The sequence below is a fragment of the Botryllus schlosseri genome, chromosome 4 (genome assembly GCF_051294905.1).
Source record: "Botryllus schlosseri isolate E-star chromosome 4, Bs_hap1, whole genome shotgun sequence".
NCBI lineage: Eukaryota > Metazoa > Chordata > Ascidiacea > Stolidobranchia > Styelidae > Botryllus > Botryllus schlosseri.
The window spans coordinates 17,299,952-17,327,908 of NC_137239.1; the positions used below are offsets into that span (position 1 = coordinate 17,299,952).

At 40.5% G+C, this 27,957-nt stretch overlaps 2 protein-coding genes and 1 long non-coding RNA gene across 5 annotated transcripts in view; 1 reads left to right on the forward strand and 2 right to left on the reverse strand.

Moving 5' to 3' along the window:
* LOC145437144 (uncharacterized) overlaps positions 1–10,983 on the reverse strand; it is a 36,902-nt gene extending 25,919 nt beyond the window's left edge. The window contains exons 1-6 of one of the 3 annotated variants that reach the window (XM_080314314.1): positions 10,601–10,983; positions 5,111–5,222; positions 4,948–5,034; positions 2,663–2,732; positions 2,521–2,605; positions 2,166–2,188 (exon numbers count right to left, since the gene is read on the reverse strand). In XM_080314314.1, the coding sequence (XP_080170440.1) occupies positions 2,166–2,188; positions 2,521–2,605; positions 2,663–2,732; positions 4,948–5,034; positions 5,111–5,222; positions 10,601–10,649 (426 nt within the window). In that variant the 5' untranslated portion in view covers positions 10,650–10,983. Of the gene's footprint in view, positions 1–2,165; positions 2,189–2,520; positions 2,606–2,662; positions 2,733–4,947; positions 5,038–5,110; positions 5,223–10,600 lie in introns of all 3 variants that reach the window. The other 2 variants (XM_080314313.1, XM_080314315.1) reach the window with 2 other exon arrangements.
* A 5,861-nt stretch (positions 10,984–16,844) lies between these two features.
* Positions 16,845–18,629, reverse strand: LOC145437148 (uncharacterized). Its single transcript, XR_013914593.1, has 2 exons — positions 18,079–18,629; positions 16,845–17,717 (listed from the first exon to the last, which is right to left on the reverse strand). It is a non-coding gene; the product is annotated as an uncharacterized LOC145437148 (long non-coding RNA).
* A 2,065-nt stretch (positions 18,630–20,694) lies between these two features.
* On the forward strand, positions 20,695–27,909 carry LOC145437147 (U3 small nucleolar RNA-associated protein 15 homolog). The gene is made up of 13 exons (XM_080314317.1): positions 20,695–20,999; positions 21,063–21,155; positions 21,809–21,993; positions 22,057–22,180; positions 22,948–23,002; positions 23,409–23,534; positions 24,566–24,701; positions 24,761–24,845; positions 26,071–26,209; positions 26,269–26,399; positions 27,344–27,471; positions 27,531–27,589; positions 27,650–27,909. The coding sequence occupies exons 1-13, from the start codon at positions 20,883–20,885 to the stop codon at positions 27,850–27,852; spliced, it is 1,581 nt and encodes a 526-aa protein (XP_080170443.1). The 5' UTR covers positions 20,695–20,882; the 3' UTR covers positions 27,853–27,909.
* The last annotated feature ends 48 nt before the right edge of the window (positions 27,910–27,957 follow it).

The following is a 27,957-nucleotide window of genomic DNA, read 5'->3' on the forward strand; positions in this document are numbered from 1 at the left end:
TTGGACTTTGATTTAGCAACCCGAGTCAGGGTGGAGTCAGATTTCGAAATCTCCCCGCTCATCTTCACACCTCACCGAAAGAAGGCTAGATTGCCTCACGTGATCTGGCACAATTCATCCTCATTATTGCACCACCGCATACAAAGCTTCGCTGTACGCAAATTAATGTACAACGACACTCCCCTTACAGCAGTGTCTTTGAGAGTTGGATTTATGTTACATTTTACCCAGCCTAATATATGGAGAAACCAGTACTTTACGTGCCAGTCGGATTTTTTGGACTTTGATTTGGCAACCCTAGTCGCGTTTGATTCCGATTTCGAAATCTCCCACTCATCTTTACACCTCGCCGAAAGCAGGCTATAGATCGCATCACGTATGATCTGTCGCAATTCATTCCCATTATTGCACCACCGAGCGCGTTTCAGCCAAATAAGGTCAGTCCGCTGATCCCCGATGAAGCGAGCTACCCGGATTCGTCACTATACCACTGAATCTGACATCGTACTCGCAGTTACCGAGTTCGAACGGGAAATGCGAGGCTCGAAGACGTGACACAGCAATTCTCTGATGGTAACACTCCGCCCGAATTAATATATCCGTAGTATGATGCTGCAAATATGACATAACATGTGTTGGGGATATGTTACGGTACACGTGAGCACAACTGATTGTCTGCAGCGAAATTAGTCGAATTCGAACGACAGCGTGTGGCTGCCGAAGCAATAGTTCCTTAGTATGATATTGTGAATATGCTTGGAGGTGTTGGTATAACAAGTGTTGAGAATATGTTACGGTACACGCGAACACAACTGATTGTCTATAGCGAAATGAGTCGCTCTCGAACGACAAGTGTGTGGTGAGCTCGCGATCGATATATATCGTACATACGGGTGAAGCATTAGTTCGCCAACTGATCGATTCAAGTTGTACATCGTGTACAGCATACAAAAATAATATGCCGCGGTAAATTATATATCATTTACAGACACCGGCATGATTACGCTTGACCAGACGTGAAGCAGTAAAAGAACCCATCATAAATACATTGTTTGGTTGGGACTGTCTGTCCTAAGACGCTAGAAAGCGGTAAAGGTGTGGAACAGTAGTTGTTGCTTGCACCAATTACTACAATACCGGAAATTAACACGTTGATGCGAGTCAAATTGAGAATGAGCTATTTCTTTAATTACTTATTATATTCTAAGTGTTACTTTATTTAAGTTAATCTATGTCGGGGGCTCCTAATACCTATTTCTAATACACGACATTCTGGTTCTCGATATGACTCAAAATGACACACATACTTATAACCAGGACAGATCATTTCTCCTTACTATTTAAATCGACAACAAAGCAAGAGCAAGTACGACAGTATGGAACAGACTAAAAGCGTCACTATGCACAGCCGAACGTATAGACACCTAAAACACGCACCAGGATCTCACCGATCAGGAGAAAACTTTATTGACGTCACGACCGGCAATTATTCCTATGCCCCCACCGTACACGAAATCGAGTCAATCGCGAAACGACAAGTCAACCAGGGTGGTTTGACAGGCAATTATTCCCAAAGCCCCGTCACGAAATTGGACCACAAAACGATAGGTAAGTGCGATTTGTCGGGAGGCGACTATTACCAAGCCCAGTCGCGTACGACCGAAGTCAGCTGTAGTTTCGTGTCCTTGTCCAGAGGTCAAGCGAGGCAGATTAAATCATGAGTGGAAAAGTACAAGTAGAATTACTAATCAATAAAATGTAATAAATAATACACAAGTCTCGTGTCCAGAAGTCAGGCGAGGTAGAATCAGGAGTGGAAAAGTACAAGTAGAATGACTCCAGTCTGAGTACAAAGGTCAATCCAGATTCTTTGTTCGTTTTCTCTCTAATTATTCCCCTTTTTTAATTGCCGCACAGTCAGAAGGGAAATCCCCTCGAGTATTGCTGCAGAATTGAGAATGAGCTAATTCTTTCACTATCTTTTATATTCATAATTCTTGTTTGTTTAAGTTAAATCGTGTTTTGGCACGTCGTGCACATTTATCTTACTACTAGTACGAATAAAACAATTTACGAACCGACTGCACCCTCAGTGGATGCTGGAAATATCGAGAAAACCTATATCATCTTTAGTAGTTGGTGAAGTAAAACGTCTTAATACGTACCATGTTCGTTGCTTCGGATAGATCTAAAATGCAATAATTCTCGTCAATTAGTTAATAGCGAACATGGCGATGCACGAGACATTAGTTCTGTCGAACATTAATAACACGCTATGCGGTTTAGCGGCGGATTTCAACGATTCAAATATCGCAATGTATTTAGTAGCGCTTTACTTTACCGGCATATGCCATATAATTCGGCCAACTTGATGAATTTCTCTTGTATCTGTCTTTAGGAATAAGAATCCACGATATGTCGATATCAATGTACCGTGCAATCCATCACCAATTCAGCACAAACATATTTTGACATCACACGGAATATAGAATGCCTATGCCATTTATCCTCAATCCATACCTTTGCTGTCCATGGCTATCGTTAAAAGATCAACGTGACATTTCAGGCTTCTGGCGAGTACTTCGTGCTTGCGAATTTCTTCAATCTATCGAGGACTATCCGTAACATTGTTTATTAATTTATGGAAAATACGGTTCCCTACCAGCTTGGCAGTGATGCTTCCGGAATTCTTGAGTCTACTGATTTCAATCTCTTCGTGGTGCAGATACTCACTTTCAAAACACACAATTGCAGTCAAGTCACTTTCAAATACAGTAGCTTATTTAGCAATAAAGCAGGGTCTGGAACCTATGGCTCTTTTGATGATATGATATGGCTCTCTGGGAAATTTTCAATTTGGAACTAAATTCGCTTCTTATTTATCATTTCTGCAAATGTTTTGGAAATTTTGGAAAAGGTCAAAATCATTAAAGGTCAAAAACATTATTCTTGTAGTAACTGAGTCCACGCGAGGTCAGAACAGTGGGGTATCCGGGGATCAGGGGCCCCGAACTATCCATTTTCAAAATCCTACAATTTATGTCAAATATTGCATGCTCATAATTGCTATAGTTTATAAGTCCACTATAATAGTGTTTTTTTTCTGTATTAAGACAAATACGGCACCCCCAAGTTACTTAGAGTTTACACCGGACGAATCTAATCCATCGAGTTCAATGCAAAGTTTCTATAATCACAATATCAACGTTTTTGTTGAGCTGGAAGCCAATTTCTATCGCGAATTCGCCGCATCTGTCATCGTATACGCCTTGAAATCGTGGTTGCACAAAGCGTTGATTCGTCAGAAAGCAGACATATGACGACGCCTCCATATGACCATAGTGTCCTATATGGTGTGGACACAAGCAAATCTCACGGCTCATTAAAATTGGTTGCGTCACACTTTCCATTTGACTAAAGGCAATTTGACAGTAATTTTTTACCGGCTTGCCTAGCGCGAAATTTGATAAAACGGGCATCAATCGAAAGCTACCGCGGTACTGATTGCGAATATATAATTTTTATTCTGCTACGTGGCCCTGGAACGCCCCCCCCCCCAATCAGCCTCGAATGTTTCATTGTAACGGAGTTTGGATTGTGTGAAGTATATTCACACTTTTAATGTTGACTATAATTGTTGGTGTTGTTTTAAATATAAAATGTATATGTCAATTGCCTGAAATTTCGTACAATATCGTACGGCTCTCATGATGGTGCAATCAAAAATATGCAGCTTGCAAATATGGTTCCAGATCAAACCCATACACTCAAGTTAAAGTGTCGCTGGTTCAACTTTCGCATTTCATTCAGTGATATGCTCAGATGTGGGGATGGATTAGTGAAGGTGCTGTGAAGACCACCCCTGCCATGACTTGCCTGAAGACTTTTCTGACCATATTCAGCTTAATTTTTCAGCTTAACATCCCATCACGAATCCAATGTATAGTAAACTTTGATTTCGCGTGCTACCGCGGCATCAAGAATTTTCAATTGTGACGGTTCTTTTAGAATTACAATTTAAAATACACGGCCAATATGTCTCTTTTGGCGAAAAGTTTTCCAGACCTGCGCTATACCGTGATTAATTATAAGATTTGTTGTCCATCACTATTCATTATTGTCGCACGTGACACGTTCATTTAAGCTCGATTCAACAGCAGGTTCGAAAATAACTTTTTCCCGGCTTCCAGCCATTCACTGATTAAATTGTCGGGTTACCCTAAAAAAACGCTGCACACCAAATTTGGTTCAATTCTGACAAGTATAAGCCGCCGCAGAGCCAATTTTTTTTTGTTAATTAGGGCAAGTTGAAAAAATAAATTTTGAAATTTTTCTGCCAACCAGTGAACTTGTTGAGTGGCCTTCAAAGACGATGCAAAACAAATTTGACTCAATTCCAACTAGTAGAAGCGGATTTATTTGAGTTTTTCGTTGATAATTCTCGGATTCTTCACCAATCAAGGATCAACCGAGAATTATCAACGAAAAACTCAAATAACTCCGCTTCTAGTAGTTGGAATTGAGTCAAAGTTCCAATCGTTACTTAAATAGCAAGCGAAGAAACAATGTGAATGCAATGCGTCAGCATATCGTTAAAATCAGGTTAAACTTCTTTGTAAGATGAGAAAATGCATGTGCAATGTGCATTTGTGCAATCATCAATAAGATACAATCAAAAGGCTCAAAGAGTCGCAGTTTGGCCACCCCTGGTATATATAGCCTGTATAGAGCGACAGCGGACCGTGCTAAAGTCGGCAGGCGGCACTCATATAACATATAAATCAGCCTGATGTAAATTGACTATTGACTACAGATGTCGACGTACACCATGAATTATAGAACGACATCTTACTGCGAGCGTATAACCGCTAATTGAGAATATAGGCTCAACATATAGGCTACAGCAGTTTACATCCACTGAGCTATATGATAATATAATAATCTCACTTTGTTGTCCGGCACATCAGCTGGAAGAGTTCCAATTTGCATCGTTTTCTTTGCAGTAGTACATGACAATCGTTTGTAATATGACACCTGCTGAAAGTAGCGCGAGTTTCTATGTACTATGTTACGCAACTACGACGTGATTGCGGCCAATTTTGACGCTTACTTAGCCGCAATAGTTTTCTTGCGCTGCGACGGATTTGATTTGTTAGTACCTCGACTGTCAAGCTCGCCAAAACCGTCAGCAATGAAATCAATTTCTTTCATTCCATCAGATTCTAAGTAAAAAGATCGAATAATAAAATTCATCGGCATTAATATAATATCCCCCGATGAACAGATTCACGGAAGAAACTGAACCTCAGGGACGTAAAGTATGATGGGGTAGCCTATAATTGAAATTCCGATGGGCGAGACTAAATTTGTCACCTGGGTATGTTCGATTACTCCAGTAGTTCTTAACGTTGTCGCCAGCCATCGCCCCCAACCAGGGGCATTATGGGTTTGGGGGCAGAAACAGTCAGAGCCGATATTGGGGACGTTGACACCCAGAGTTATGGGGGCGCCTATAAGAAAAAGGCATGGGAGTATAGACTATAGATTGTGTTGTAGTTTTCATAGGGATATCTAGTATTATATTAGAACTATAGTTCTATGTATCTCTGAGTTCTCAAATATCTAAATTTTTCATCATGCTTCACGCGAAATATACCGACGATCGATGTGATATTTTTCACAAATGAAGTGGTTATTATACTCTACGTAAAATGTGGGTTTTATGATTCATGTACTTTTAGATTGTAAAATCTTCCTTAACACAGTTTCATGTCAGTAGTAAAAAATTTTTCGAACTATAGGCATCGTATCTTGCAGCACACTACGTGTCGAAGTTTGGGTAAGTGCATGGCCCTATGCCACTTTTGAGTGTGCGAGAGCCCTTTCTACAGCAGACATGATTTGAAGCCTTCTGGCCAGAATGATGCACTAAATATCCTTGCATTTGAGAGCTACAAAATGATATTGTCGGTATATTCACTTTCGTACTATAAAGAATGATTCTGTTTAGTATTGTGACCCACAACCTCCCATGTGGCTTACGTCATATAAAAAGGGTTACTTATTGTTGCGAGTACATGCATGCATAATATAATTACCAACTGGGTCGCACAATTTCCGCTATTTTATCTAACTAGCTTCAATATGACGGCTGACGATACAGCATATAGGTATGTACATTGTACATAGGCGCCGACTTTTATTTTTACATGGGGTGGCCAGATGAAAAAAGGGAGGAGTTAAATACAAAGGGAGGGGTTTGGAATTGTTTCAAATTCACCAATTTACAATCAATTTATAACGGTTAAGTACGTGCGTAAATGCCCATTGCCCATAATACATGAATAGGACAAGCTTCATAGTCATCGCTTCATCACAGATTTCAGGTGATTCAGGCCTGTCGTATCTTTTGATAACTCGGCCTCGACACACATCTTCTGATGTTTTAGTATTCCTGCTAATCAATTAGGTCGGCTCCCGTCTGTTCATGGCCAATTGCGCAGCTTCAAAGTTATTCAATTTCACTCTGTCAGTATGAATTAATGATCGCATAAGTATAGAGATGACAGACAAATCATGCGAGCGGCCTGTAGCAGACGCTTTAGTTTAAGCCAGCAATGTTATCACATGAGCCAGTCCGGCTGCATACTCAATAGTTCAGGCTGGTAACAATATCAGGCCTAGCCTGGTAACAATATCAGGCCTAGCCTGGTGAACGGGATAGTTCAATGTTCATGCCAGCGATTATAGCGTGCAGGCCTGCCTGTGGACGTGCTAAATCAAACCAGCGACGACCGCGCAGATGTCAATGTCAATGACCCATTTCCAGGCCTGTTTATTTTTGGATATTGGGTTTTATTTTTGGAGATTCTTCAAAAATAAGATTTGAAAACATCCAAAAATAAGCTTTTTTTGGATGATGTTTTTTCAAGTTTTCTAGTGAAATGCACGAGTCAGAGCAGTGTAAATACTGTTGAAAGAACCAGGAAACTCACAAACACACACAAAAACAGCATGTGTGAGCGGGAGGGGGTCCCCGAAACGCTAAAAGTAGTTCCACTCACTGGAAGGATCAGAGGCGACACGACAAGGGTTGAAGAGGCGGCATGGTATGAAATCGTGCGAGTTTGGTGCCGGTGGGACCTTGTAACGCAGGCCAAATACCGCCACCTCTACAACAATAACTTCGTCTAACACGATGATGGGACTGAATGGTTACCTCCAACGGCAACAGGACTTGATCCAGGAAAAGAAAAGTATGTGTCCCAAGTTTGAAGACACATGTTGGTTGTCAATTAAGAAGATGACCGCTTGGTTGACTAGACACCGTGTCAAACTCCTCGGGGTTATAAACGATAGAAGTCTGGCCTGTGCATCCTTCCGCTGCACTAGTGGATCCAACTAATCGTCCTCGAGCGCATGGCAGGTGAGCACCACCGTCACAAAGATTCAGGGATTTGGCTATCTGATCGTGGAGCATCAGGATGAGCTCCATCGCCTGGTCGAACGCTTTCGAGCTCGGTGCCCAGCTGAGGACTGGGGCAATGACACCTGCGGCAAGGAAGTTCCTTTGGTCAGAAGGTGCTAGGCTCTCAAGTTCACTGAGTCACGCAATTTCGTGGAGGATCAGAGTGTGTACTGTGCAGTCCTCGATCTTCTCGAGAATATCGACGAAGAAGAGAAGCAGTCCACGTTCGAGGCAGCCAGGAGCCTTATAGCAGGGCTCATCGACGGCATAAAGAAAATTGAAGTTACCGACAATGAAAGGGTTCTGCCCTGTCTACCACACCAAGTGGTGCAACCTCGTAGGCAGGACAGAACAAACACTTCTTGCTCTTTTAGATTCTAATAATATAAACAACAGTGATACATATATGTAAGCTATACTTAATTTGCAGCTCCGTGAATTGATCGACAAACACCGGGGTGGGCTGTCGAACAAGTGGACACCTGAGTAGATAAAGAATATCGAAGACCAATTCCAATCCATGTCTGTCCGATACCAAATGGACGTCATTTTCAAGCGCATTATTGAAGAGCGTCAGCTCTTTGGACCCACATGGCTCGATGTTTCCCACAACTGCGACGGTCAAAGCTGATTTCTCGAAAATCAACTGGGAGAAAGGTCTCTTCCGGGCGTCACCCACTGATTTTTATTTGGAGGGCATTCTCCAGGCCAAAGACTTTGTGACGAAAGTATCAGAAAGATAGATCAAGATCACTGATGATGTCGATGTGTTGAAGAACATGAATACATGATAATAACATACTTTCGGTGAAGTTTTCTATGTAGTATTAGGGCTAAAAACACCTTAATTTCTTATTTTTTGAGATTCTCCAAAAATAAAATTTGAAAACATCCAAAACTAAGCTATTTTTGTTATTTTTGGAGAAATCCAAAAATAAACAGGCCTGCCCATTTCGCATACAAATGACATTAGCTAATTTGCAGTACGCAGCATCGATAATACGAATTAGTGAATTGGCATTTCAAAAAGACGGGATTTGTAGATTTAAATGAGAAAATCCCTGGCTACGCATCCAGGGGTTTAATACCGACAACGCGCGGGTTAGTATAAGCCCGGTGCTTACAGCAGGTCAAATTTGATCGTGAAATGGTGTGATTTTAATTAAACAGGTTTTATTGCAGCAAGAGCAATATGGGCGCATGTCGCGACCTTATCGATAGAAATACAAATCCCAATGGTTTGAAATTCGATCCGCGATATGGTTGCGCACGATAGAGTCCGCCCGGCAATGAAGTCATTGGAACATAGAAGGTTCCCGTTCAAAATAATCGAATAAATTCAGAATTTGCGCCACCGAGTATCTCGTGTTGCATCAATGTGTGACAACGTTATTCAACGCCGTGCACTACAGAATACGTAGTATCATTAACAAATCAAACACTGACAAGTGACATCGAGGGAATACCGAGTGTATAAAGCAGACAATTATTAGTAACCTACAGATGATAGCAAACGAGAAAGCGCGCATCTAATCAGTAATTCCTCAACTTACGTGCATGCACAATGGGGTTCCGAGTCTGACATTGCGACAATCGTTTGCTCATTATAACGAAGTTTGAGCTGCATTGCTGCATTTCCCGATAAAAGCTGTCAAAGCCTTGTTAGAGTAATGAAAGTGCGCACTTTGCATTGGAATGACTTTCAATTCCAGGCACACACGCTATCTTACCCTATTCGCTATCACGAAACCAACTCAAGAATTATTTTGTAAACGAATATGCGCGCAAATACAATCTCATTAAGAGAATAATAGCGTGAATTCGTTCGTCTGGTCGAGAGAGGGGATGTTGTTTCTCAGCGCACGCGCGCACGCTTCGATTGTCTGATTACTAAGGCAAGCTGTTGTTGCAGTCAAATCCGTGGAAAGTTGCATATATTTTCACAAAAGTTGCAGTAAAAAGTTGCATTTATTTTTCACAAAGTTGCACTAAAAAGTTGGACAAGTTCCTTGAAAGTATTACAGTATGGGATACTGGAATCAATCCGTATCCAAGGCAATGTTCCAAAATTCAGTGTTAACGAATTCAACAAAATCAATAGCCTGAAAAAATTGACCAAATGAAAATATAATTTTCGGCGGTCTAGCCCGAAAGTACGTCAAATCAGAAAGGACCTCAAATTTAAACGACAGTGTCATAATCAAGCGATCTATTTACATATAGTGCCAAATATTTCCAGTAAATAGTTAATTGCATGGAAAATCGGAAAAACTTGCAAAAATTACCATGAAAAATCGAAGAAGTTACAAAAAGTCGCATGAAAAAATTGAGAAAAGTTGCAAAAAGTTGCAACATAAGAATCCTCCAAGAATCCTCCAAATCGCGGATTATCCACCGATCAAGGATAATCCGAGAAATATCATCGAAAAACTCACATAACTCCGCTTCTACTGGTCGGAATTGACTCAAATTTGTTTTGCAACGTCTTTGAAGACAGCTCAACAATTTCATGGGGTTGGCAGAAAAATTTGGAATTTTTATTTTTTATTTTTCCATAATAAATTAAAAATTTTAATTGGATCTGCGGAGGCCTTTACTGGTTGGAATCGAGTGAAATTTGGTGAGCAAGGTTTTCTACTGCAACCTGACGATTTAAGAGGTGACCGGCTTGAATCGGGAAAAAAAGTTATTTTTGATTAGCCCTAGTGCGTATATAGTCGCTGTGTACATTGGGCTCGAACCCGATATGTATGAGCTAGTATCCGATGGTTGTCGTAGCAACGTTGATTTGATCCCTTTGCCTACATACAAATATTAGATCGTTATTGATTTAGTGATTATCGGGCGCGATTAAATATAGTCATTTAGTCAAGTCCAAACCTGGTAAGACTGACCTGTTTTTGACCTCTACCCTATCGGCTTTAGTAGAGGGGGTGCCAGAGCATGAACATTTCTAAAAAGGTGAGCTGGAGAAAAAAGGTTAAGAACCACTGGATTACTCCCTCTCGCGTTTGGGTCTCTGATAAAGTGCCCAAAAATCGATTACTGTTCTAGAACGTTATCGCGTAATGCCGTAATAGAATAAATGGCTTATGCCTCCAGGCCTACATCACGAAATATAATGAATCCAACCTTGATACGGCGTTTCGCTTTTAGTCGCCTTCTTTTTCCATCGCAGCATCCTGTCCCCACACGTTTATGCCACTTGTTCTCAGAGCAGGTTATGGATCAAGTGGAGCGATCAATCTCGAAAACGCACTGATTGGAATATATACAAGTAGTATGCCGTGTATATCCCGGGTATTTTGCCTGAGGGTGCTCTTCCATTAAACTGTAAAGCACTAAGGGGGATGCATTTCATACGAGTTCCGATCCACGAAATCAGAAACACAAAACGCTTGCGATCGACGCACTTGCACAGGTAGCTAAAACTAATGTCCAATTTTTCTGCATGGTATCGAACGTCTAAAACAAGCGTCGGCACTGTTCCCTCAAGCTGCGCGCGTGCGCAATGGCCAGTGATGAGCGGATATTGAATTCTGAGAATCCGAATCCACCCGACTGCTCGAGTCTTTGAGGAGCTATTCGTCCCAATCCGAACAATCTCAACCAAAAAGTTATGTGAATCCGAATAACGCCGTCTAGATTCCGAAAAATTCGAATCGAATGACTTTTCCGAATAATACTAATTGTACAGTTGAGCAGAGTGCAGTCTTTACAAAGGCTGAGGTTAGGGTTAGCTGATTTATATTTGCTTGGACCTTTGACAGCAACAACTTCGGGTTATTACCAGTTAAGGATGGTGTGAACGTGAGGTTCACGTTCGCGTTCTGTGTGTGAACCTCAGAAATCTATAGGTTCACGGTCACAAACGAACCATGGTAGGTTCTGCAATGTGAACCTTTATATATATATATTACAATTTCTCACGTCATTATAACACCTTAGGTTGAAATTGTTTGCGTTTCAACTTCGGACCGCTCTGTATGCAATGGCAGCACAAACAAATCAACACTAAACGAATATGCACCTTGCCAATCTCAAAAATTTTACTTGCTCTGTTACGAAATTTTGCTTGAAATATTCAGCTTTCCGTCTGTGAAACACAGCATCAAGAACGAAATACACTACATGTAGGAAGACAACGAATGATACTTATACATACAACCAATCAATGAAATTGATATTATAAGAATATAATTATTATTATACACAACAGTGGTGCTTTTAACCCGTTCAAGGCTCTGTGCTCCACGACATCACAGTTTTTGTACGGTTCAACGCTTCTTCTGGTCTTTCACTTTCTTTCACTCTCTCGGGCAATCTCTGCCAGGCGCGATTCATCAGTACTTTGCTGTCGACCTGTAGCTCGGCTAACTGTAATCACTCACTGTAACCTCCGACTCATAGAATCATCATCATCATTGCTGGTTTATTAGCAATTTTATCGGTTCAATGACCACAAACATGCGATACAATGAAAAGATAGGAAGGTGTCGAAGCGACTTGGAGTAGTCTATTGAATCAGACACCCACCTTGGCCTAGGCGATGTAAAGAGGAGGCATGCACACTGAATGAAAAATAAAGAAGATAGTATAGAAAAGGGCAAGTAGCAATAAATGGGGTGGCATGTCATGGAAGGCGATAGGTCACTCATGGTCCGGTAATGTTGAGCATGGACTAATATTCACTTAGTAGTAATTGCTTGTATTTCGACTTGAATGTGGACACTGGACAGCGGACATGCTCGTCGACGGTGGCGAGATAGCGCAGTGGTATAATCAGCGGCTGCAACACCAATGGGTGCGGGTTCGAGTCCGATCGAGGTCGACTTCTGAATTCCGATACCTGGGTTTAGCTAGGCTCCTCCTCGCCACCTCATCCGCGTCAGCGGTGTCTTACAAAAGCCTAGAGGTGAGCTGTGCTATAAGTCGGCAGTCACGGAGAATAAGACGAATATCGGCCTGATGTAAATGACCATAGTAGTCGACAAACACCATGAATACAAAAAAAAAATGGTCGTCGACTGCCGGCGGGATACTGTTCCACACATCGTGTCCGGCATATTTGATGGAGCGATGATCTTTTCGATCGATCATATGATATTTGGACGACGTGGACGCGCGTGTGCTGCAGCCTACTTGTGCGCTTTTGATTCCGAGGTAAAAAAGTCATTGAAATATTCGGGACAACGATCGCAGTAGCTGATACATAAACTTTCGAGTTTCCGCATATCATCTATGTTTAGGACACCGAATCTCTTCAGCAGCGACTTGTTGGAGCAATCAATCAATCAGGTTTATTAATATTTTCATCGTTTCAAAACATCACAAGACTGCGATACAATGAAATGATAGGAAGGTGTCGAAACAACTTGGAGTAGCCATTAAGATCAGACACCCACCTTAGCCTAGGCGAAGTAAATAAGAGGCATGCACAGTTGCACACTGAATGAAATTAATGCAGAGAATATAAGACGCAAGCGACAAAATGGGGTGGCATGTGGCGGAGGGCGAGGTCGGTGTCAGATCGTGGTCCGGTAATCCTGAACACTGGCTAGTATTGATTTAGAAGAAATTGCTTGTATTTCGACTTGAATGCGGACATGCTCGACGACTGTCGGATAGCCGGCGAGATGCTGTTCCACAATTGGGGTCCGGCATACTTGATAGAGCAATGCGTTTTCTTGTATTCAGTCCTGATCATATGGTAGTTGTTCTTCGTTGACGCGCGTGTGCTGTACTTGTGCGCTTTTGTCTCCGAGGTGAAGTAGTTCTTGAAATTTGAGGGACATTGACCGCAAAGGAACTGATACATAAACTGTGCCGCTGTGGGGCCCTAGCAATGATACGGAGTACCTTATGTTCTAGTGCAGGGGCGGGCAACTTCTCCAGTCGCCGGGCCGGATATAGGAAAATTAGGAACTTGGCGGGCCGGATTGCTGAATCGATACATTATTCGCCCATTTATTCACATATACAAGGAATAAAATCGTATTTAATGAATGCATTTTAACGACAGCATTGTAACTTCAAAGCCATTTCTCGCCAATAGTGACGAAGACAATGTGGGTTTGAGAACAGCATTGTCATACGGGCACCACCATGTCTGCTTTTCTCTGATCAATCAACACACGGTGCAATTCTTAATTAAGATTTCAAGGCGTTCGATAAGCCCGGTACCGCAAATTTATCAATATATCAATTCATGAGGGTTTAGTACAGTGGTTCTCAACCTTTTTGTCTTCGCGGACCCCTTTTGTACCCTCAAGTACCCCCGCGGATCCCCGCGGACCCCCCGAAGTTTTAGTTCAAATTTAGGTCAATTATCGTGCAATCGTCATCTGTATTGTGCAAATGATATCTATAGGTTAGTGATAAACAGCAACGAATGACTTTTCTTGAAAATAACATCATACTATTTATGTAGATATTGGGCTGGCTTTTACTATTTCAAAGTGAATTAGCAACGGCATATTTGAAACACGTGGTCGTGTCTTGAAAACCCGCCCATTCGATTTGATACTAACGAGTGCCGCAAATCCATTTTCACAAATATAGGTGGTGGCAAATGTAATAATAAAACGTAACGCTTCCGACGACACATTTGGGTATGATCGCAACGAAAATGGCTCTAAAATTCACAAACAATTTTTTTAGCGAACATATTACGTCAAGCCTGGTCATTTCTATCGAGCAGATCACCTTGAAGTTATTACGGAAAATGGTTATGAGTATCACAGGAGATAATGGATCTTTGTAAACATTACGAAGTTTGTTTTGTTTGTTTTTTGTGGTATTAATGGTGTCTTTCGACAACTATGGTAATTTACACCAAGCCGATATTCTTCTTATTTCCGTAACTGCTGACTTATAGCACGTTGTAAGACACCGCTAACGCGGATGAGGTGGCGAGGAGGAGCCCAGATAAACCGCCAACACTTAGGTATCGGAATTCGGAAGTCGACCTCGGTCGGACTCGAACCCGTATCCATTGGTGTTGCAGCCGCGGATTATACCACTGCGCTATCTCGGAGTCACATTACGATGTCACCGTGATTGACCTTACTCATCCAACTTTTTATTTTTTCCACAATCTCCAACAAAATATCTCTAAACGGCAATATATATGCATCGGTAGGCCATTGGTAATTTAGCAATTAAATTGTGTCTGCACTGTATGGATATTTCATCTCTGATGGTGATGGCCATTCTGTTGGTGTGAGTTCTGGAGTTTTACTAGTAAGGAAGCGAAACTGCCTCGTCATTTTCCTAATTTAAAAATATACAATTTAGGTTATCAACTATTTTGTAAATTTGGAGGCTTCGCGGACCCCCGGTTGAGAACCACTGGTTTAGTAGGTGACGAGATAGCGTGGTTGTTCATCTATGTGGCATATTTTATCTCGATATTGAATTCATGCGGCCCGCGGCCTCTACGAAATTTGAAAGTGGCCCCGACCCGTTCTGAGTTGGTGACCCCTGGTATAAGCGGTGTCTTGCAGAAGCCTAAGTGTGCCGCGCTACAAGCCGACGGTTACGGAATCAAAAACAAGAAATATCGGCCTGGTGTAAATAACCATTGTAGTCGACAAACACCATGATCAACACAAATGACATTACATCGTCAATGCCGATAATGCAATAAGTCTTCTCGCTTCGACGAACTTACGCGTAAGCTCCACCCTCGCTCGCTGCGCATACATTGTTTAATAACGTACAATCACTAAAATTTGACGTATGTAAGCAAGTAGTGGGGAATTTCGGAAGACAGGGGCCGCGGGCCACACTATCATTTAAGACGGAAAACTGTCCGCGGGCCGGACAAAATCCCTTCGCGGGCCGGATCCGGCCCGCGGGCCGTATGTTGCCCACCCCTGTTCTAGTGGCTCGAGTGCAGTTTTGCTGGCAGCTGGATGCCATATTGTTTAAGGCTGTAGAACAGGCCGCATTTCGGTGATAATTTAGTGTCTAGGGACTGAATATGACTCTTCCAGGACATGTCCGAGTCCAGTGAAACCCCGAGATATTTTGCATTATCTGTGTTGGAAACGGTGTTAAAACGGTTAGGTTATATTTTGAATTTACTGTCAGCAATTGGGATTTCGAGGCGTTTATGCCTCGGTTATTTTGGGCCGTCCACTCATGCACGTGGGCATTTGGTCACTAGAAGTTAGTCCGAACCAGGATTCAAACCACTTTCATTGGTGTTGTTGTTATGTTCTTGATCATGTTTGAACAATAACTCATACGACGAGGTTGCAATATGAAATCCGTATAATACCAGCAGAATAACTTTAGGCAGCGACACGATCCAGAGTACAGTTAAACGAAAGACCCGTAGACAACAGAACACAGGGTATAAATACAAAGCACGACACACGAGGAAATAATGATTGGCGGTAATTACTAATCCTAGAGACAAACGGTACCAACCAGTGATATATTATACTTGATTGGAATGATCATTGGAATGGAACAATGATTGGAAACTACCGTGAGCTCTGCGTTTCAGCGTGTACCAGGTCACGCTTCATCGCATACACAGTTGTGCTGTAAACAAAAGCTTCCTCAGCAATACTTCTTTATGGAACTAGCAATGATATATGATACATTGGGTATATTTATCAGTGAAATACAACGTTAACGTGTTGAATAGTTTTAGAAACGCATTTCTTACTCGCGGCTGGGATTTTTTTCTGATTAAGCTAGCGGACTGCTGCCATATAAACGCGGTCAAGTTAGGTTGAATTCCCCACGTCATGCATGTATTGCAAATCCAATTCACACATTGACGACGCACGGTTATACGCAATCACAACGCAGTAGCCTTGTGACGGCCAACGTGGCGTACATTCACACAGGCGCGGACGTTCAACCACTGTTGCAAGTGACACAACCTTCATTCCAAATTGAGGTGTCACTTTTCCATCATATTGGTACATCAATAGCATCATATATAAATAAATATCAAGTGGAGGTAGTTTTTAGAGCAGTAATTCTAGTTTTTCTGAGTACTCGGGTAGGTTTGCCTACTTCCTCGGGTAATTCCTGTGCTTCCATACCACTTACCAAACAACAGCATCACAACTTGGTTTTTGCCAGGGTTATCTAGATATCCCTGGGTTTTGAATGTATTTGAAAATAGCACCCACATGTTCATTGGATGGTCATTTTGTGGTAGTCATAAAAGCTTCACCCTCCAATGTCAAAAGTGACTATTTCCAACTAACTGCGTACGTCACAGATTTCTATTTTCGCTACTTCTATTTGAACCTGAGTAAATCATTGCAGCAATACTTCAGTAGCAACGCTGTATACATCAATCTTCTCTGACAAAACGTTGCCTATCCATGATCATTCCACAAAATCCAGGTCGACTTTTCAGGATCCCATCATGTTATGCAAAGTAATGAGGAATGATAAAACAAGATACATATACTTTACAGATGTAACATTTACGAATGCAGTATTGAATTTTCAAATCCCTAATTCATGCGTATATAAACGAAATGATGCATGCATTTGAAAAACAAACATTAATATGCAACGGTACAGAAATAGATCGATGCAAAAGTAACAATGTGGACAACAAAAACAGTTTATGTGTGATCTTTTAAGCAATAACAGTGCTAGATATAAATTTTTGTCATCTTCAACTTATGAAAATTTCCTTCAAAAATGCAATAGTACACTCGCTTTCGTTAGCTCAAAAGTGGCCAATTACGACCTGAATGATGCCTTATCTACTCGTGATGAAATATCCTGCCTTGTTTAGATGTTAGCTTGCTCTTGCCCGAATCATTGGTAGGAAGGGGAACATTTTCTGTAACTGTATATGATATCAAGGTTAAAAGAGCCAGGAGGAGATAACGATGACTTGAATACTAAAACCTTCAATAAATGTCAGTATGTCCACACACGTTGGGGGAGGAACTGTAAGCATTTCCCCTGAGCCTACATATGACATTCCTTTAGTGCGTGATAATACCAGCATATTTTGAACTATAATTGTCACAAATGTGATTCCTTGGCAAACACAGATTATTCCAGCAATAGTGGTTTTTCCGCATCAATCGATCCGATGGCAGTTCCAGACTGGGAACGAATTGCACATTTTTCAATATCCTTCAACTTCTTGTAGTATGCAGCCCGTTCTTACTTGCTCCCAGTTGGAGGTGGTGTCTGCGTGTTTCATACGAGCACTCTTTTCTGGTAAATTCAAGGTTGGAATTGTTCAATATACGCCCTGTCAACAAATACGTTATAAGACATTAGATACGAAACTCGTTTTGTCAGTTTTGCCAGTCAACCATACCATTGGATCAAAATAAATAGTCAATATGGTAACAAGTAGCTTCTCAACTAACACGTGTGTGTACAATGTACACATTTAGACAAATCTTGCCGGCTTTCCTGCGAGCTTCTTTCACACCCAATATCGTTTTTTAACAATAATCTACACACAGAAGTCATGGATACGCAGTATTCCAAACATTTTCCCAATTTTGAACAACCCTAGTGTACAATGTACATGTAAAATCTGTGCAAATATATTCCAGTGTAAGATTTTTACAGAGGGGTGTTATATTGCTTGAAAAATAACTTACATCAAACGGAACATCATGCTGACTACCGGACACCAGTATTATTGCTGCATTATTTCACTCATGCACCTTGTTCTTCGAAATGCCAATTTTCCTTTTCAATGATGATTTAAGAGAAGCGAAAAGGTTCCATTCCCCTGACCCGGGAAAAAGTTATAAAGTAGCCTGGTTGCTTTCTATTAGAATGGGTCTCATCGACTTCTAAGGTTGGCCACCCACCAGCAATAAGATCACTCATATATCAGTATCTGAATCAGTCATAATTTTTCAAGCTTTTTCCGCACATATACAAATGCAAAAACATAAACAGCTAGTCAGTACCTGAACATTGCGCATTGGCGGAAGTTTGATTAGACCTTAGTATGTAGTACTGTCTCACTATGCTCGCAAAACTTGTTTACAATCAACCAACAAACGAGAAAACAGTGAAATATCTGCCAGCAAAGGTGATAGCAGCACTCCACCACAGTCACCATTACTCAATGAAGTGTATGCAGTCAACCTTATCCGCGCACACGCTGACTTCGGCGGGAGTAAACCTTACAGCGTTAGGGGGCTAGCAGAGATGAGCGGATTTGAAATTTCTATGTCCTAATCCAATCCAAATCCGAACCTTCAAATCCTAATCCTAATCCATAACTTTTTCATATTCAAGTCCATGTCCAATCCTAATCCGATTCCAACTGGAAGTTCAGAAAAAATACTAATTTATGCAATGGAGGGATTCGAAAATTTTCTTTCACAACCAACGATTCACTTGATTCAAGATAACTTAGTAACCATAAGTACATTAATAACTGATCAGAATAAAGTTTGTCGCCATTCGCCACACGACATTTCAATCTCCCAGAAAATAGGTAAATCCAATCCAAATCCTAATCCGTTCCGAAAAAAATGTCTAATCCAAATCCAATCCAAATCCGACAAAATTTCACAAATCCTGTTTTTTCAAAACCTAATCCTAATCCATGCTCATCTCTGGGGGCTAGGAAGTTTCCAATCATTGTATATATATCATTGGTACCAACGTAAAATACACGAACATAACAGTTGTGACGCTGGTGCTTAACCAACTGCGCCTCTGGCTTCCCATTATAAGATCGTTGTCTGATGTAAAAAATCTAGCAGGCGTACGGGATCCATTTTGATTTGATGTGTTTACTGTATCATAAAAACCAAATCCGTGCGATTCGGGTTAGGTTAGTAATCTATACGCAGACCCACACGGACGTCGTACACGCAGCTCCAGTCGTCATTCTTGCTTGCCCAGTAGGCAAAAGCTAGTTGGTCCTATAGTTGGCGACCCGAGCGCTCAAATTAAATAAATTGGATCTTAGTCGAAAGCTACTGTCGCGCTGATTCGAAGAATATACATTGAAATCTAATCAACGCAATGGAGCCACCTCAAAATAGCCCTCAAAGCAGTGTTGGGATCAAGTCACTACGTTCGAGTCACGAGTCATTTCGAGTCATTGCACATTTTGACTCGAGTCAAGTCAAGTCAATCGATTTTCGAAGGTGACTCGAGTCAAGTCAAGTCACTTGTTTTTTGGAGGTGACTCGAGTCAAGTCGAGTCAAGTCAAGTCAAGTCACGAGTCAAGTCACAATTCAAGTCAAGTTGCCTTTTCGAAGTATGAAGCATGATTACGTCATTGCATTTTTCTAGCTGTCTGAATTACAGATTGAGTGGTCATTGATTCTGAACCGATGAACGAATATAGACTGAAATATACACGCAAAAAGAGGCTGTATCGCTCACGTAGGCCTATACGTAGAACTGCCAGCCAAAATAGAGAATAGATAAATGAATCGATAAGATGCAATACATTACCCATTTATACATATTGATATGATACAATTCGAGTCTGCCCCAATGGTTGAGGAGTTGAGGAGTTGAGGAGTTGAGGATTTCAATTTCAATAAAACAAGAGGTTTGGTTGAGGTAAAAACAGAGAACAGAAATAGATATTTTGCTATTAAATTACTTGACTACTAGTTTACGACAACGTAAGCTTCGATCACTTCGTTTGTGGTCAATATATTTGTGAGAGAACAATGGTGTCCCAGTGAAACGCACGATCATTGAATTATTGGTCGCTCTCACGGGTTCTACCAGCGTTTCGCGAAAAATCCGAACATATGCAAGATACACTAATTTTTATCGACACCGATTACTAGATGACTTGAAATTGACTCGAGAATTTCGCTCCGAGTCACGAGTCAATCCACATTTTTAATACGCCGAGTCAAGTCAATTCAAGTCATTTTAGCAAAGTGACTCGAGTCAAGTCAAGTCATACGAAAAAAGTGACTCGAGTCTGACTCGAGTCAAGTCATGACTCGAGTCATCCCAACACTGCCTCAAAGTCTGAAAAGGTTCAACGTAGGCTACGTTGTAAATTGCTATGGTTCGACATCATTATGAACAATCGCAGAGACGCTGAGTTGAGTGATTCATTACCATTGCTTATTTATTTAAATATCTGAATTCCTTGTTTAGTATTCGTATTGTATCTATGTTGCGACATTACAAAGCGTAGCGATTGTATTCTATTCCGAATTCAGACATGTACGTGAATTGTTTATATAGCTCAGTGGAATTGCACAATGCACACTCCCCCAAGCGGCATGTCTTTTTCCTGTATATTAGGGGAAATCCCTCCAGCGGGATTAGCTCACACGTGAAAGAACTTTGTTGGTAAACCACGAAACGTCAAGTTTTCTCAGGATTTTTGGAATTAGAGGCGTTTGAAAAGTGAACTAGGCGCAATTTAGTCGAAAATAGGCGTCAAATCAGCATAGCGCTATGTCTGGTCATCGGAGAGAAGGGCTTGTTTATAATTTCAAGCAATTAGATCCCGTTGTAAATCCTCTCGATGCGAAAAAAGCCACACCGGAAAACCAATACTGGAAAGCTTACGAGGTGGAATTTTTTATAGGATGTACCTGTGTTACGTACGTGCGTACATGATTGATATAATTTCAGTTTCCTACGATCGTGCAAGAATTCGGCCCTGTGTCTCACATTGACATTCGACCTTTTGCCCCTCATAACATCATCGTTTCAGCAGCAAGCCGGGTAAGTTCGGTGATGTTTCTTTGATATTTTTTCAATCATTTTAACAATGATATATTTCATATTCATGATGACAAGAATTTCATTCTATTTTGTGAATTGCTGGTGATAGAATGTGTTCACGATAATGGATTAATCGCCTGCAATAGTGAATAGGTACTATATGCAATATGTACATTTATGTCCTGCAACAATAGAATATGTGCATTGTGCAGTGTACAATTAATCGTGAAACATGTAAGCCTACACTCTATGCATATGCAGCATGCATTGAGCAAAATTGTGGATCCTCAGGAGGTCACCAATCGCTACAATACATTTGTCATTATTACATGAAATTGGTGGGTTTTCATCAGACTTTGAATGAATGTCTCAGCCGGAGTGGCTGCAATCCGAAGCAAGTAGCACAAATCGTGAATCCCACCTGTAGCTACTGTAAGTTTTTCATTTTCACTTCTTCGGTTCATTTCTGGTTGGTACAACTCCTATTGAAATTTTGTTCACAGCACCTACATCCAATCAGGTTATGATTAGAATGTTCACCTACAGCGCAGACTCCACTAAAGCCCGGTCTTGTATACCGTACTTATCTATATTGCTTCTATCGAATTGCTTGCCTTGACTTTGTCAATCTTGACTTGACTTCGCTATTTCAGATTCAAGTGTACAGCAATGATACAAACGAAAGAATAAAGACATATTCCAGATTTCACGACACTGTCTACGGTGCCAGCTATAGAAGTGACGGTCACCTGATCATTGCCGGATGTGAAGATGCACAATTGCGGTTATTTGACAATGACGGACGTATACCGTTAAGGATATTCAAAGGGCATGCTGGGTGAATTTGAAAAATTTGTGCTAGTTCGCAAATTCTTCACTATAACACACTGTTATATTTCAGTCCCGTCCATGTATCAAGATTTTGCAACGATAAACAACATATATTCAGTGCGAGTGATGATAAAACGGTACGAGTGTGGGATGTTGCTACTGAACGGTCTGTCGTGCGATTTGCAGAGCATAATGTAAGTTATTTCTCACTAGTAATACACACATTAGGGCTCTTCAAAAATGACTTTTTTTCTCAAATCGTACTGGCTACTTGATAAAATTGTTACATTACCTAATTTAAGCCTACACACAAATTTTGGTTCAATTCCAGCCAGTAACCGCTTTGCTACAGCAGAAAAAAGTTTCTATTTATTATATAAAAATAAATGATGAAAAATTTGAAAATTTTCTGTTCACCCCATGAAAGTGTTAGGCTGTCTATAGAAACGATGCTCACCACATTTGGTTCAATTCCAACCAGTGGAAGCGGAGTTATTGCCGTCGAAAAATTCGGACGTGAATAAAATAGTATTTACGGTGACCGATTCTTTGTTTATTTATTATAGTTGTGGTCACCGTAAATACTATTTTATTCAAATCCAAATTTTTCGACGGCAATAACTCCGCTTCCACTGGTTGGAATTGAACCAAATTTGGTGAGCATCGTTTCTATGGACAGCCTAACACTTTCGTGGGGTGAACAAATGATTTTCAAATTTTTTATTATTTATTTTTATATAATAAATAGAAACTTTCTTCTCCTGTAGCAAAGCGGTTACTGGCTGGAATTGAACCAAATTTTGTGTGTAGGCTTAAATTAGGTAACCTAACAATTTTATCAAGTAGCCAGTACGATTTGAGAAAAAAATTCATTTTTGAAGAGCCCTAATACACATACGTTAATAGCCCTTGCTTGTGATTACTGGCCAATTTCATCAACCTGAAAATCGTTTTTTTTTAGGATTACATCAGGACGGGCGCAATATGCAAGTCTACTTCAGACATTATTGCCACAGGTACGATCATCGAATGCATCATTGTTCCGCATGTGTATGTATTAGGTCTCGTTGCAGATATCTTGCCCGCTAATGATGACGTGGAAATTTAGTCGCAATAGGGTACGCCTAATCGTAATTTATAATAGGCATTAGAAAAATTCCCAGTAATCAGAATTAATTGATACTGATTTTGAATCGAATAATATCAAATTATTTAGTAATTGGTGTAATAGTGAATGTCTTGTCAATCTTGTCAGTTCGTTAGATGTCTCATGTTCTTTTGCCAACTGTAACTGCTCATCCGTGTGAATTGTAAATTGTTGATTCTCGAAATCTATTGTTTGGTCATCCTGTCGTGATCTTCGTGTGTTTTAATAATCGCATTGAGTGAGAAGCACCACAGTAAAAGTGTATTTCTTTGCAGGCTCCTATGACCACACGGTCAAGATGTACGATGTACGAACAAAGTCGAGTGTTCTATCGGTTGATCACGGTATGCCCGTCGAAAGCATATTGATCCATCCGTCTGGCAGCATCGTGTTTAGCGCAGGTAATTGGACTCTTGTACATGTTATAATATGTGGTTCTCTGTAGCGATAAGTTGGTTTGATTGTGCTTCCGCAAAAATTATGCCATCTTACTAACAAGTAATGGTGTTTGGGTACTACTGATCTGCTGTGCATTTTGGAAGGTTTGAAGTTTGAAATCAAGAATATGTGGATAACATTTTTGTGTTATGCAAAACTACTTACTTTTTACATTTTGAAGTTTAGAAAGTGGAAAGTAGTTTTGGGATAAGTTTGCCTCACTTTACTGAGTGAAATTGTCATAAAAACCACATGAACTGTATCACAGTAACTAATTATAGTTGCACACATGTAACCCTATTTATACTGTCACTAGTGATTTAGCATCATTGGCGAAGATACATCTTGCAATTTCAAGAGTAGCCCCAACTAACAATCTCTGATTGCTAAAGTTATGCGGCCCATAGCCAAATCTAATATTTGAGACTAGTTCATCGAGCATTTTTCAGGCCTTTCATTCTCAACTTTTACTTAGGGCTACCATACGTCCTCCTTTAGGACGATTTGCCTTTCTTTTTCAGGTTTTTGATAATGTTCTCCGAGGACGCCTAAAGGTCCACATTTTTGAGATTTTGTCCTCTTTTTTGAGAATTTTGGTTTAGGGCAAAATTCGACTGAGATACAGCAAATCGGCACTGAAGTACCGCTTCGGCGGCTATTTCGGTAGCTGAGCCGGAAAGTTGACCTTTTTTTGTCAGCCGACCACGAAGTGGGAAAAATTTACCATTTTTTCAGGAATTTCTCTGTTATTTTAAGTTTGAAAATTTTGAAAAAGTGTCCTCTCCCGATTCCACAATATCGTAACACTACTTTTACTGGAAGTAGTTTTGACATGTCTAGAAAATTGCCAATTCGACTTGTAATTAAGTAGCGATTAACGGCGTTATTTCTGCTTGGGTCACAATGCTGCCTACTGATTGTGCTTGACAGTCCTAAATATGCACTTTGACCACGTGTCACTGGCACTGCCGATTTTAACAGTTTCGTTTTGCAGGCGGAAGTTCAATTAAAGTGTGGGACGTGTTACAAGGCGGCAAGCTGTTGACAACGTTCAAAAATCATCACAAGACGATCACGTGTCTGACATTCAATCATGATTATTCCAGAATTCTTTCCGGGTCGCTGGACAGGTATGACAGTGAGATATGGAACTCGCCGATTCACCACCGAATCCCTTTTTTCTTGATAGAAACGTCAAGATCTATAATACGGCGTCTTACGAGGTGGTCCACTCGATGACTTATCCGGGACCTATACTAAGTGTGGCCGTAGCAGTGAGTAGTGTTTGTTATTTGACCCTTTCTTTTTAATGGGTTTAGCTTGATTGCGTTTTAATTCTAAAGTGTCTTTACAAGTTTTTTTTTGGTAGATATGCCGCGTATCAAGGGCAATCTTCAGAAAATGATCAAATAATTCAGAAAACCTTACATAACATATTTTGATGTCATGACACACACAATTAAATATATCGAGGTTAACAGAGAGTATATTATGGACGATTTTCCCCTTGAGACTCTTCGTAGTAACTTGGCTTTTTAAAATGCCTTGGAGTGTTATCAAATTGTGAATGTGTTCATATGTGTATTCATTAAAATTTTCTGAAACTGCCTTCGAATAGGGGGGAGGTACTCTCATTTTGCCCAGAGCTTGTGCCATGGTAGGATGATCACTGGGCAGATTTACTGTTTTCACATCCAAATCCATATTTTTCATTTATATCCAAGTCCAGATAGCATATTCATTTTTATCATGTCCAAGTCAAAATTCTCAAAGGTAGCGATTGAAAGCGCTTAGCAATTCCATTGCCGTGCCGAAATCCATCATCATAGTAATCGATCAATCGTAAATTGATATCAGATCCACACTCGTTCCTGGTACTTTGATAAATTATTAAATCTTTCTAACTTCATTTGGAAATAACCACTAAACACTTCCGTGGTAGTGGAAGCTTTTCCAAATTACATTAGAATTAGAATTACAGCTACACAGCTTTTTCCAAATTAAGGTAGAAATAGAATTTTAGCTACACAGTTATTTTCAAATTAGATATAAAGTAGAATTCTAGCTAGTTTTTTTCCAAATTTGATTAGAATTAGAATTGATGAATTCGCAAAAACTTGGCTATCGAGTCAAGTTCTGTTAATATCAAATCACGATTCATTCTTATGAGCATTAGAATAGCAAATGTCTGCACCGCAAGCTTGGCTCGTTTCACGCTATACAGTTCTCCTGCGTTTGCAGATAAACCAGAAATAAGATTAGAATTAAAAGTAAAGCATAGAAATATTATCACAAATAAAATTAGATTTAGATTATCGGCATTTCGCTTTAATTAGTCTAATTGATGAATTAGAATCATCTAGTTGTCCAAGGCTTAGTGGTGGTAGTCCAAAACAGAGCTGTTCGAATAAGCAATGCAAGTATGCGAAGCCTGCTTGAGTAGGCTACTTGTAAAATGTTACTGACCACATCTGGCCTTCAATTACTCTCTATTTCCAGAACGAAGATAAAACACTTGCCGTCGGTATGGCCGACAAGATTCTCTCGCTGCGAAAACGAAAAACGAGAGATTTAGATGAGGCTGCCGAGCAATTTATCAGCGACCAAGTGACGAAACGCAACACGCGTCACGTGCCAGGTTGATAGTGGCTTTGCCAGGGTTTTGTTTTCGTTGCGTTGTACCGTGTGATGTTGCAGGGAAGGACTATGCTCCGAATGACGACGATATCGTGATCTATCATATTCAGCGGCAATCCCTTCCTGAATACGAAAGGTATTTCCGGAAATTCGAATACAGCAAAGCGCTCGACGCCGCCTTCCCCAGGAAAGTAAGCCTGTTTTTCTTCTTTACTTTGAGTTTTATCATATCTAGGGATGCCCACAATGATTCTAGTATTGATTAGAGCCTGACTGGTAATATCGGTTCCCGATGATATCAAGTCGAATCTTTGAGAGCAATGTCCGTATTGGCTGTTAAAGGTAAAATAAGTTTGGCAATTTTCGTAACTCACAACATGCGAATAGGGAGTTAGGAAACTCCTAGAACTGCTACACTGGGAATATTGATGTATTTCTTATCCAGATGCAACCTTTCTAGTTTGTTTCATGTCCAAGCCTCGAAATGACTGTAAATGGGTTCAAATAAGTGGTCTGAGGTTTAGATATCCTGTGAATATCGGCTGAATATAGAACGGGGCAAGTTGAAGTAGGCAGCGCAGCACCTATTCGAGTACTTTGTAACTGATCATCTCATGAACGAGAAATATAGTTTTGGTACTTTCTTTTGGCTGTGAGAGCCTCGAGACATCCGTCGGTTGAACTTGTAGTTGCCGCCAATGAATATTCTTAAAACAACGTTTCTGTGAAGTGCTGATCGGTATGTAGCATTTTCACAACCCTCTGTATGAAATAGTGAGGGTCGAGATCATTTTTTGATTACACGGCATGGTATTATTTCCTTTGTGGCTACGAAAAGGTACATATATGTATTAGTATTGCTCTTATGATTCTTATGATGTCACCAAGCACTCGGGTTATTTATGTCCCAGCGGTGTGTGGACATTTTTTGTAGCCATCAGGAGTCAGAAATGAAGGAATCTGTGTCTATTATCGTAACCATTTCAAATGAAAAAGCATTCGCATTCGATAATCAAGTCATAAAATCTTTGTACGTCTCATTTCGTTGCTCTGTATCGGATATAGACGAACTGGTATTGTTGTCGACTGGCTGGTCGGTTTAGTTCGGTGATTGTTTAATGTGTTTACATTTTAGAAAAAGCTTTTGGAGCCGGAAGTTCAAGTGGCTGTTTTGAAAGAATTGATACGGAGGGATGGTCTGGAGGTGGCGCTAGCCGGCCGGCGTGGACCCAAGCTTCGCAGAATCATAGGATTTTTGTCAATGTAAGCGTTTTTGACTCATTTCAAAACCAGTAATTTAATCTAGCAATTATCTGTTTCAGGAATCTTGTAAAATCAAGTTTTGCGCCAACTATACTCACCGTCGCAAACGCATTAATTGGTATGTCATCATTTCATCAACTGTGGTCATCGGGCTCGATAATAACATCTCTTGGTTTAGATATATATTATCCGGAGATTATGGAGCACACGCGAGGAGTGCAACAGGACTTCATCAGGTTAAACAAGAAGGTTAAAAATGAACTGAGACTGCACGAAGTCTTGTATTCTGTGATGGGATGTATTGATGCGATTTTCGCTATGCATGCAAAAGCAAACTCAAAAACGTCAATTCAGCATGGCCTTGAAATGACACATCGATGAATTCTTGATTCCTTTAATGTTTCTCTGGCTCATTCAATTAAAAATATTCAACTGTTATGTTCTGTTTTCATTGAGATTGTGAGTCCAGCATTGTGGAGCACATTG

Bases quoted from the DNA above. Each gene is read 5' to 3' on its own strand.
- LOC145437147 (XM_080314317.1), top strand. From the start codon at position 20,883: ATGTCTGGTCATCGGAGAGAAGGGCTTGTTTATAATTTCAAGCAATTA. The intron at 26,400-27,343 runs GTAAGCCTGTTT...TTTACATTTTAG, and splicing joins ACGCCGCCTTCCCCAGGAAA to AAAAAGCTTTTGGAGCCGGA. The intron at 27,472-27,530 runs GTAAGCGTTTTT...TATCTGTTTCAG, and splicing joins ATCATAGGATTTTTGTCAAT to GAATCTTGTAAAATCAAGTT.